At 41.4% G+C, this 12,846-nt stretch overlaps 1 protein-coding gene across 2 annotated transcripts in view; it reads right to left on the minus strand.

Annotated features, from left to right (window-relative positions):
- RAB3GAP2 (RAB3 GTPase activating non-catalytic protein subunit 2) overlaps window positions 1-12,846 on the minus strand; it is a 103,998-nt gene that overhangs the window by 74,841 nt on the left and 16,311 nt on the right. For both annotated transcript variants that reach the window (XM_059875466.1, NM_001192199.1), the window contains exon 2: window positions 8,103-8,164. In XM_059875466.1, coding sequence (XP_059731449.1) covers window positions 8,103-8,164 — 62 coding nt within the window. The remainder of the gene's footprint in view (window positions 1-8,102; window positions 8,165-12,846) is intronic.

Here is a 12,846-nt window from a genome sequence, read left to right on the forward strand (position 1 = left end):
GGACCTTGACATAAAGAGAACTAAATGTATCAATTTTACTCTCACTTTCCCCAGCACTCTCAACCCCACTAAAACCAGCAGGAAAAGAGTTTGCTTCAAGTATGGGCAAAAAGAACAAGAGGAGAAAAATCACTAAAATTTGAGAACTAGAAAGCAGATGGACAGGAGGTAACTGATTTTACAGTCCTTAGAAAACTAACTCCCACTAAAGTGATGCCGGGGAAAGCTGAGAAGCAACTCCAGTTGCACTGCAAAACTGCCAACAGGCTTAGGAATTGGTGCCAGCTCCCTGTGGAAGGGAGAGCAAAGAGTGGCTAAAGTCAGAAGTCTTGGTTGAAAAAGTGCTTAGGCAGAGGCAGGTCCCTAGATCCCTGCCCTGACTCCTCATACTCAGTCGCTGTCCCTCTCTCCCTGCCAGAAGACCAGAGGGCCATCACTATGCAAAACCAACTCCCAGAATCTAGCCTGCAGGAATGCCTGAGGAGTCCAGATTTGAACTAAAATGAACACCTGTCGAGAGCAAGGAAAAGTGGTGACTAAAATATGGAGACTAAATATGGAGACTAAAAATAGGTTGCTCTTAAATATTTAGGCATTAATATTGCCACTAAGACTGAGCCTGGACTGTTGGTTGGTCTGTGGCCTAAGACCCAGGAACAGCTTACACTGTTTGCTGGTGAACAGTTTTTTAGCTGCACTTTTCATACGAGCAAACCACTCCACCGGAATCTACTAAAACCAAACTCATGGCCATAAAGATAAAAAGGGTTTATTCCCCCCTCCTTTTTAAAAAAAATTAAATAACTTTATTTTTTATATTGAGGTATGGTTGATTTACAAGACCAAAAGCTTAGAGGCCCCCAAACAAGGCCAAGAAATTTTAGAGAACAAAAGGGGGTAAAGGTGGGAAGAAAGGCTGAGACAGTTACACAAAAAACCACGGGCTTTCCACGATTTCTATTCCTGAACTCCAGCATGACTAACATTTTGGGTGGCCAATCCAGTTTTGGAGGATGCCCTGTGCCCTGTAAGACACCTCACGGCATCCCTCCAGTTAGCACCTCCCCCCAAGCTATGACAAGCCAAAGTGTCTCGAGACATTGCCAAATGTCCCCTCAGTGGCGAAATCACCCCCAGTTGAGAAGCACTAGGCTAAACCCAGCTTCGTGTTAATGTGGAGAGGAAGGACACTGGGAAACAAAAGTGTTTCTAATAGTCCAAAGTCCTGATGAGGCCCACCTTAGGAAAGAGACCCTCTGCGACCACACCCCTCACAGGAGAGCCTGGGGCGTGCCCGCAGCATCCTGTGGGTGCTCTCCTGCCTCTGGCCCAGCCCATGCTTATGGCTCTTCTGTGCCAGATGGCACCAGAGTCCACTGGCACTAAAATAAGGCAAGATATTTTCCAGCATTACCCCAGATTATTGCTTGAGATGATAAAGAATCTGCCTCCAATGTGGGAGGTCTGGGTTGGGAAGATTTCCTGGAGAAGGGAATAGCAGCCCACTCCAGTATTCTTGTCTGGAGAAGCCCATGGACAGAGGAGCGGGCTACAATCCATGGAGTCACAAAGAGTCCGGCAGGACTGAGCAACTAACACTTTCACTAATGCTCTAAGAATCTCTAATCAGGTCGTGCTGTCTCCTCTGGGGCCTCTATCTGGCCAGCATGCTTATATTCCCATTAATGTGTGAAATCAGTAGTGCCTCTGTAAACGGCATGCTATCACCTTCTGTAAAACAGATGGAACAAAGTCCTAGAGTGTCTTTTTGAATGGAAATTTCCCATGCTGCCTACCTTAACTGAGGACCTTAACCCAAGACTTTTTGTGTTCCTGTTCCAGAAACTGCTGTCAAGCTAATCCTTGATTCTGTACTTCCAACCCTTTGGTTTTAATGAAAGAAAGCTCATTCAATCTGCCTTGCTAGTTAAAATTAAATTAATCTGGCAAGTTTCTTCCCACTGCCTCAACTCTCTTTATAGCATGAGGCTGAGCAAAATAGCACCTTACTCCCAAAGCAAAAAATTACACCCCAACTAAAAGCCCTTGCATGCATGATATGTAGCTTCAGTCATATCTGACTCTGTGTGACCCCATGAACTGTAGTTTGCCAGGCTTCTCTGTCCATAGGATTTTCCAGGCAAGAATACTGAAGTAGGTTGCCATTTCCTTCTCCAGGGGATCTTCTTGACCCAGGGATCGAACTCGTGTCTCTTGTATCTCCTGCACTGGCAGGCGGGTTCTTTACCACTAGCACCACCTGGGAAGCTCAATTCCCATTACAGCATGAGGCTCAGCAAAGTATCACCTCCTTCCCAAAGAGAAAACTATACCCCAACTAAAAGCCCTTGTGCTGTGCTGTGCTGTGCATAGTTGCTCAGTCGTGTCCAACTCTGCAACCCCATGGACTGTAACCCGCCAGGCTCCTCTGTCCATGGGGATTCTCCAGGCAAGAATACTGGAGTGGATTGCCATCCTCCAGGGGATCTTCCCAACCGAGGGATCGAACCCAAGTCTCCCACATTGCAGGTGGGTTCTTTACCATCTGAGCCACCAGGGAAGCCCATTATAACACTGTAAAAAATACAATTTATTATCTGTCATACATCATTAAGTGATAGGTATTACAGTACAATATCTTCTTTCCCCATTTCCCCCAGTCAGGTACTATCTGTCATGATGCCAACTTAGAATTCAATATGGGGAAAGATCTTTGTTTAGCCTTTTCTTCCATCCTGAAAACCTATTCTGTTTGTCTTTCAATCTTTTAGTGTACTTACTCACGGGCGAGGAGGAACTTCTTAACCTTATTCAATGCACTTCTAGACATAAAAGTTACACCTGATATGGATCTGTTATTTGGGGCACTGTTAGGACTGATTTGTATCCCACCCCCAAATTCACAAGCTCTAACCCTCAACTTGACTATCTGAAGATGGGCCTTTAATGAGGCAATTAGGGTGAAATAAAGTCTTAAGGGCACAGCCCCAACCTGTTACATTGGTATCCTTATAAGAGGAAGAAACACCAGAACCCACTCTCTGTCTTCACACACAGAGGAAAGGCCAGGTAAGGACGCAGCCGCCTGCAAGCCAGGAAGAAGAGTCTCATCAGAAACCAACCCGGATGGCACCCTGCCCTTGGGATTCCAGCATCTGGGACTGTGAGAAAATGAATTTCTGTTGTTTAAGCCACCCAGTCTGCAGTATTCTGTTATGGCAGCCGAAGAGACTAACAAAGGCATGAAATATCTACAGGAGAAGGACATTTGTCCTTTTCTATAATGGAAGTCATGCTTAAAGTTCCAAAGCCTGCCATACAGATGAATGCCTTCTTGGACGCGGCTGGCTATTGATGATAATAGATACTAGATTATGCTTTCTTCACTGAGTCCTCGTTCTACTTGACACCCCAGAAGCAAAATTAAAGAGGCTTTCTCTTTCCTTAGCAAAGCCTTATCCAGACCCCTGGTACTAAATCTCTCTGATTACAAAAGCTTTTTACTCCTTTCTGCCATAAAAATAAACTACTATCAAAGAGTTGACAGTCTCCTGGAGATTAAAAGCACTCTGACTTTTTATAGCTCTTTTGCTGGACTCAACAGCAGTGAGCTGGCCTTCAGGTCGGCAGTCAGTGGCAGAGGCTGCCATACTTTACTCTTAGGTACCCTTCTCTGTGGTTCACTGACACACCACTGCAGCCTCCTGAAGACCAGAACACGACTCGTCTCTTAATGTCAGACTAAACAAGAATGAAAGCCTACTTTCATTACTCTGCTAGTCACAGTAACTGCCAATGGCAATTGGTGGAGAAGCCTCTCATTGTTTTGATAGTGACAGCACCCTGACTTAAAGCCGCTCCACTTCTTCAATCCTGTTCTCTCTCATCTTTAAGGATTGGAAGAAGTGGTCTCTCTCATCTTTAAGGGCTTCCCTGATAGCTCAGGTCTGCCTGCAATGCAGGAGACCCCAGTTTGATTTCTGGGTCGGGAACATCCCCTGGAGAAGGGAGAGGCTACCCACTCCAGTATTCTTGGGCTTCCCTTATGGCTCAGCTGGTAAAGAATCCGCCTGCAATGTGGGACACCTGGGTTCGATCCCTGGGTTGGGAAGATCCCCTGGAGAAGGGAAAGGCTACCCACTCCAGTATTCTGGCCCGGAGAATTCCATGGACTGTGTAGTTCATGGGGTCGCAAAGAATCAGACCATGACTGAGTGACTTTCACTTCACTCATCTTTAATGTGAACAAGAACTTTCAAGGGACTCATGGAAGGCAGGGTTTGGGTTTGCTGTCTGTACACGACAAGAGAGGGTAGGAAGTTCCCTCTCCATTCCAACTAGGTGGTTACACCTACTACCCTGACTATAGCGTGCCACTTCTGCATTTCACACATTCGACAAAATGCACTCTTGATTCTTGCTAGGCCCCTGGAGCTGGCTGTGCCTTTGGAGTTGTTAATCACCGTAGATGGTAGCAGAAGTAACAGAAGTCTCTTGCTTCAGCTGAGTAAAATTACTAATAGTCCTGGTTATAAAATTTTTCTCAACAGAACTTCATAATGATGCTACACAGAGAAAGTTCTAGATGCTGCTGCTGTGTCAGGCAGAGGTCACATCCTTTTCCCTGGCCACAGTGCCATGTTGTCTTGTTTTGAAGACTGGATCCAAATTCAAAGAAGCTCTCTTAAACACTGCAGGATGACTTGAACATCTGAATAACTGCCTTAGTGTTCTAGCCCACTTTTGTTGTCATCCAAATACCTTCTCCCTCACCATATATATGAGACCATGACAGGGCAAAGGGTTCAAACAGGAATGACTGGTACCCCAAAACTGTTGTCAACAAGGCCTAACTATACTGCCTTACTTGCTGCATTTCAAGTCCACAGTGTGAGCAAATCCATCAAGACAAAGAGAAAAAGCCACCCTCCTTCCCAAGGGTCACTTGTGAATACTCAACTTTTATGTGAATCAAGCCATGCTCACATGTGAGTAATTTCATGTGTTTTCAGAAGGAGTAGAAGCATATTTTGGCTTTTAACTGAAACAGTTAAGCTATGTCATCCCTAGATTTAGGATCACCTTCCCAATAAAGAGAAGACAACATACTTACATGTCAGATTCAAAGGAGGTTGGTAACACTCACACAGTCTAACTAGGCTGTCATTGTCCATGTCACCAGGATCAGCTGGGAAGGTGCAACATCAAAATGAAGTACTGAACAATAAACAACCCATGACCTTTATGAGCATGGGAGGTAACCTATCACACAGAGCAGCCAAGGTGAGCTTCAAAAACCAGAAATTAGTGTGGTTTCTGATCACAGGTAGAATAAACTTCAAATTCACAAAGACTTACCAGGCCTGCCTGCTTCTCTGACCCCAGCCTGTAGTAATCCCATGGACTGCAGCCCACCAGGCTCCTCTGTCCATGGAATTCCCCAGGCAAGAATACTGGAGTGGGTTGCCATTTCCTTCTCCAAGGGATCTTCCTGGCGCAGGGATAGAACCCGGGTCTCCCACATTGCAGGTGGATTCTTTACTGTCTGAGCCACCAGCAAGTCCCATTTTCTCCTATGTTGGCTTATACGCCATGAGAACCTGTGAGCTTAAGGAAGGCAAAACCAAAAAGCGGGTCTATGACACACAATCAGTGAACCCACCCCAGTAATATTATCAGGGAAGATGTAGCAGATCTTTGTAAGAACTAGCCTTGCACACAAATCCCCAACTGCGTCATTCACAAGTAAAAACCCATTCCAAATGGACCAGTAAACTCTTTAAGATGAGGGAGGGCCTCTGGGCCTCTAAATAGGTACCAAAACTCAGCACCAGCTTATTTTTCTGTAGTTTCCTCTTTTTTTTTTTGCCACACCATGTGGCATACGGGATCTTAGTTCCCAGATCAGGATAGAACCCATACCCTCTGCAGCAGAAGCAAGAAGTCCTAACCACTGGACCACCAGGGAAGTCCCTGACCTCACATAAATCTACGCACTGCACCCCCCACCCAAATATCCTACACTGGATGCTGAAGAACAGACTCAGTAAAATCCTCATATGAGCTCTGAGGGTGAAATGAAAAGGAGAAAGAATTGAAGACAATCTAGAGTCTAAGTTATGAGTAAGTCAGTCTTATTAGCAAATGCAGAGACAGTATAACTGAGTCTCCCTGTTGACACAGGACTAGAGCAGAGAGGGACAAGGTGGTGTTTGCGGAGGTGATGGGATAACTAAGTTCCTTGAGCTGCACCGCATCCCAATCCTCCTTGAGGTCCTCTGAAATGGTTCCCTGTTCTGCATCTCCCCTTGGAGCTTTGCTACAACTCTATATGACATTTACATGCTCTGCTGCTCACATGATGCTCTCTCATTTCTCCTCCACATCTATTCTTTTTGTCTTTCCCAACAAGGTAAGTGATACACCATGCATTCAGTAGCTCAAGCCAAATATCTGGAAGGATTTTCAAAGACCTTTTATTATGGACAGTTTCAAAGATTGACAAAAATAAAGAGAATGGTACCTATTATTCAGCTTTAGGGAGCAGCAACATCTTGTTATACTTTATCTACTATACACCATGCCCCAGATTAAAGAAATTAAATCTAGGTTCTTCCTTCCCCCCTCATACCTCACAGCCAATTCATAGGAATGTCTTAGCATTATCTCTCAAACTCATCCTGAATCTACCAATTTCTCATTTTCTCTATCTTAATGCAAGTCACCATCATTTCTCAACTAAACTCCTCTAGCAGCCTCCTAATTGGTTTTCCTTGCTTCCACTTTTGCTCCCTACTTCAATCTATTCTAAACAGCAGCAAGATGAACAATAAGGAATCAGATCAATGTGGTTTCCTATTGCATTTAGAATAAACTTCAAATTCATGAAGTCTTTAATCAGGCTGGTTTGCTTCTCTAATCCCCTCTTGTAGCCACCTCAGTCCTGCCAAGCCCCACTGGCCTTCTCTACCTTCCTTCTAATACCAAGCCCATCCTGCCACAGGGCCTTTGCATGAGCTGTTGCCCTGGCCTGCGATGCTCTTTGCCAGACCTATACTTCGCTGATTCCCCGCCATCTTTCAAACCTCAGCTTAAAGTCACATCCTTAAACACCTTCCCAGGCCACCCAATCTACAGTTGTTACATCACCATTTGCATTCTCTACTACCACCATTTGATATTTTTCATGTACCTTAAAAAAAATTTTTTTCCCCTCTCTCGCCAGCTGGGCACAGGGATGATAAGACCTATCCAGTATATAGGTTCATTTCTCTTTCGTAAAAAAACAAAAAAAAACAAAAAAAAACTAAACCCTGATTTTGTTCAGGTATCAACTCCTCCCCTGTGCAGCCATGGGCCTCAGGAAAAGCTGACCCTCTATCCTCCAACTTCAGGAATGACTGATATGATTGACTGACGAAAATCTCATATACCTTGCTAGTGGCTAGTTCAGAAATGAGCCAAGGAGATAAAAGGCAAGGAAGAAAGCTATGAAAAGCCCCAGCCTTTTTCTCTCTCTGGGCAGGAATGAAAAAACAAGTTGCCCCACCACACCTGTGAGAGCAACAAGCTTTAGGATGAAGTCAACATGGTGTATGCAGAATAGAACGTGAGTCTTTGATGACATAGTTGAATTGCCTCGTCAACCCATCTGGGAATACATAGTATCTCTGACTTCCTTTTATGTGAGCTAATAAGTATCCCTCTTATTTAAGCCAGTGTAGGTTAGATTTTGTATTATCTATAGGTAAAAATACACTACACACAGGGACTCTGTTTACTTGCTCAATGCTATACTCCCAACACCTAGAATATGGTGGGCACTTAACAAATCTATGTTGAATGAATAAATTCAAGAGTCTGAAAGAATAACCAATGAAGGAGAAAGAATCCTAAAACAATTATTCTCCACTGAGCCCAATGACTGAGCTATAAAATGTCATTAAATCCTTAAGAACAGGCATCTACTTAAGTACTATTGAGTAAGCAAAAAAGGTTCTTGATAACGATTTTAAAATGTTGACCTAACACTGAAATATGTCACCATCATTACAAAAGGAAAATGCCACTATCAAAAAGCATGCATATTTTTGCAGACTTACAGGTTCTTGGGGTTCTGATTCTTCCCATGCTCCCCAACCATCATCTTCCCAGTTTGATTTACCTGTTTTGAAAAAGATGAAAAGTGCTTACTACGTAAAATATAGAGCTTAAGTTATTTTAAAAACATTTCCTCTAAACATAATAGAACCAACCTCATATTAAGGAAGAAAACAACGGTAAACTATACTATACTAGGTCAGGATTTTGCTATATGTAATAATATTCAGGAAACATCTGACCCAGATTTCCACTATGTGATAGTAAAAGTGTGCGAGTTGGTTGGATTTTAAGATATTGGACATCAAGTTTACCCACATTTAAATCAAACTGCAAAGGTGACTTTTTAAAAAATCTTAAAATGACAAGTATCTGTTACTTCATATATTAGACAAGTTAAATGTACATAGTGGCCAAAAACACACCTAAAATTTCACACAGATATCTTTAAAAGTGTTTTAATAAGATAATGTATCAAAGATTAAGAAAACAATTTTGAAACCAGATTGGTCTACTATTTCCCACCTTTTCCTGACACTCTGGGAATTCTTATACATGATAACACTGTCTTGGATTAAAATAAGATGTCCAACCACCACTGCAATGGGGAATTAAAAATCCCAAACTGGGGGCTTCCCTGGTAGTCACTGGTTAAGAATCTGTCTTCCAATGCAGGAGATGAGGGTTTGATCCCTGGTCAAGGAACTAAGATCCCACTTGCTACAGGGTAACTAAGCCCACGCACAGCAAGTAGAGAAGGCCCACGTGCCGCAACAAAGACCCAGCACAGTCAAATTTTTTAAAAAATGAAAAAAAAAAATCCCAAATTAATGAGTACATTTTTATATAATTATCTTTGAATTTATTTTATATCATATCAGAAGAGAATGAATAAAACTATCATTTTTAAAGGAACTATTAATATTCTGAACCAAACACCAGATACTCTATATGTATGACTTCAAATCAAATTAAAAAACAAATCAAAGTTTCCCTAAGTGTGAAAAGAGCAGAGAGTTGTCTAATTATAAGTTTAGCCCCAGAATCAGATTACCTAGGTTCATCCTGGATCCAGCCCTTATCAGCTCTGTGACCCAGAACAGTTACCCCGTATTCATAAGCTTTAGCTCTTTTACCATAACATCATAGAAAATGACAGTACCTACGGTTAGTGGGATTGCCATCAGCATGCTAAGTCCCCAGTACCTGATACATAATAAGTTCTTTTTTAATATAAATTTATTTTAACTGGAGGCTAATTACTTTACAATATTGTATTGGTTTTGCCATACATCAACATGAATCCGCCACGGGTGTACACGTGTTCCCCATCCTGAACTCCCCTCCTACCTCCCTCCCCATCCCATCCCTCTGGGTCATCCCAGTGCACCAGCCCCGAGCATCCTGTATCATGCATCGAACCTGGACTGGCAATTCGTTTCACATATGATATTAGACATGTTTCAATGTCATTCTCCCAACATAGTAAGTTCTTAATACCAGTCATCAGGATTTAGCTATTAAAATACTACAAAATATAAATAAAATATTGTATTTAAACCAATTAGCCTCAAAATTCTGGAGGAAGAAGCAACCTAAAAGATGGGACTGAACATGTTATCTGCTGACAGGAGGATGGAAGCAAAAAGAACTTCCACTTATCTACAACGTTCCAAAAGCTGCTAAAATCAACTATATATTAGATGATTAAAAAAAAGTTACAGTATGGTACTTGAAATCATTGCTCAATTAGCTCTGTGGCAATATCCCCGTCTTTGGTACTTAAACACCAAATAGCTACTTTATAATGTGCCAAGCACACTGCTAGGTATAACATAGTACTAATCATTTATTTAACACTGTACAACTAATAGAAGATTTCCATACACACATCAATTGAACAATTTAACAAATGTTCTGTTAAATACCCTGTGCCAAATCCTGTAGTAGAAACAGAGAAAAATACAAACATATGAACTCCTTTTCTTTTTAAAGAATCTGTGATCTAGTGTAGGAGAGAGACAAACAAGTAATCGTTATGGTGATGGCTGTAACTGACTACTGACTACTATGGAAACTCAGATGAGGCCGTAAAAGAGACCAAAAACTACAGGGAGGAGTCATCTTAAATGAAATCTTATAAAAAGTGGCTAGAGGGACTTCGCTGGTGATCCAGTGGTTAGGACTTCGCTTTCTAATGCAGGGCTTCAGGTATGATTCCTGTTCAAGGAGCTAAGATGACAACGTGCCTTGGGGCCAAATATTGTAACCAGTTCAATAAAGACTTTAAAAATGATCCACAGATTTTTTTTTTTAAGTGGCTAGAAACTTTTCAAAGGCAAAGAGACCAAAAAAAAAAAAAAAAGGCCATTCAGACAGAGGTTATCATAACAACAACTAACATGTTTTCAGCATTTCTATATGCTTAAATGCTTTATTGACATTAATTCACATAAGCACGACAAGGATCCCCTATCTCTCTCTTTTTACAGAGAAAAGCAGATTGCCTAGTTTACATCACTTGCCTAAAATCCAGAGGATTAAATGGAGGGGCGGGGTTTGAATCCAGTTCTGCCTGAGTTCCAGAGCCCACGCTGCCTAGTATTCTCCCATACTTACTCCTACGGCCTGTGAATAAGAGTAAGATTAGGAAACAGTGGGGCTTACAAGTAAGACCAAAAGCAAGATTTCATTACATTAACATGGAAATATTCCTGTGATCTTGAACCTTGGAAATTTCTTTTTTGTAACTTGGAAAACTACAGTTGCTCTTTGGCAATCTAAATTTGCTAGGCAATCCCTTTAGTCTGCTCATTTTTCTACTGCATAGAAAGCAACTATCTTCTTATGGGCTAATGGTAACTAGGCCATCCGACTGATAATGTCTTTTGTACGAGAGAGCAAAATGTGTAGTAAAGCTTATTGCTCTAAGGTCCACAATTCAATGTTAAACTGCTATAAAAATATCAAATTACCAAACTCTCTGGAAAAGCATGCAGAATTTAAAGTACTTCATGAAGGCCAACTAATCATGTATTCATTCATGCATTCAACAAACACAACCCAGCATCTCTTCTGTGCTGGGCCCTGTGCTAAGTGCTGGACATACAAAAGCAAAATAAGCCTTCAAAGAGCTTAGTCTGTGCACATAACCTCTGTTGAATGCTGTTGAAAAGAAAACTATTAAAAAAATGTGTTATTTCTCCTCCATACTGGTAAAAAAGTACCCAGCTCCATTCACAAATGACTCATTCAATCAGGAGAAGACAGCAGAAATTTTGATTATCAGCCCCTGCCGAGACCCAGTTCTCTCCATAAAGCACAATTCAAAACATTCCAGGAAGAAAAAAAACTCTGAGAAATACCTTCTTTTTACAAAACAGTGGTGCTCATGACGGTTTACCCATGTCTCAATGTCTCTGCCTGGGGAATTTCTATTAACTGGAGGCAAAGAAAAACTAATCAGGCACCTCCCACTGTCACAGGAATACATTTCCCAAAGGGGTCATGGTACAAAAAGGTTAAAGGAAGGTGAAGGTGAAAAACAGAACTGTTACTTGGAGAGCTTAAAGATATTTTTGAAGGTTGGTTTAGAATTCTCAGTATTATTTATAATAATGTAAGAAAATGGACTCCAAATTTTAGTCAACTTAAAAATGAGAAACATAAAAAAAAAATCAAAGATGGAAACATCAGTAAATAAGGTACTACCTTCTGGCTACTGTTACTCAGTGTCAGTGATGTAAAGTTTGTAGCCTCCTGACTTCAGTTAAAATTCATCTGATACTGTTTTGCAGGCTGCTATTTGACAGCTACTGTTGAAGTATCAGAATCGTAGTACCTTACCAAGGTTATTTCTTATGTCCTCAAATACGAAAGCAGGTCAAGCACAATCTTCAAAAAAAGTTTATATTGAAAAAATAGCTGCTGAATGTCTAATAAAGATGCCATTCATATACAAAATTTTATTCAGGTGGTCTTTCCTTCTGGTAACTTTTCTATGAGGGATGCTCTTCTTCAATCCATGTCATTATCAGTATATTTTAATCGATTATTGATCAAATTTGTGAATAACAAGAGCAATGTGTTTTACATTTCAGAACTGGGCCATTTAATGTCAGTAAGGAACATTTACTACAAAACTTTAAGGTCTATAAATTTCTACATAACAGGAAGAAATAAGACATCAAAAGATGATGGTCTGTTAGAATAAATAGATCAAAACCTTCTATAAGCCAGGGTGATTTGAAAGTCCTAACTCTTGTATGTGTTGAGATGTAAGTCAGTTGAAACTCATTTGAAAAGATGTAAGTCCGATGTAACGCATTTGAAAAGATCCTGATGCTGGGAAAGATTGAAGGCGGGAGGAGAAGGGGACGACAGAGGATGAGATGGTTAGATGGCATCACCGACTCTATGGACATGAATTTGAGTAAGCTCCGGGAGTTGGTGATGGACAGGGAAGCCTGGCGTGCTGCAGTCCATGGGGATGCAAAGAGTTGGACACTACTGAGCAACTGAACTGAAGTCAGTTTAACAAAATGTACTATCACGGATGGACACTCAAGACATAAACTTCTTTAGGGTGATCAGGATCTAGTGTAGAATTCCCAAAACTGCACAAATCACCAAATCATCCAGTTCACCTAATGAGCCAAGTGGCATGCTTTTCAGTCTAAGGCTAGGCTATAAATTATGGGGTAATTTTAAGTATTTACCATCCCCCCATTTATTAAATAAGTAAGT

Source organism: Bos taurus, chromosome 16, assembly GCF_002263795.3.
Source record: "Bos taurus isolate L1 Dominette 01449 registration number 42190680 breed Hereford chromosome 16, ARS-UCD2.0, whole genome shotgun sequence".
In the NCBI taxonomy this organism is placed as follows: Eukaryota; Metazoa; Chordata; class Mammalia; order Artiodactyla; family Bovidae; genus Bos; species Bos taurus.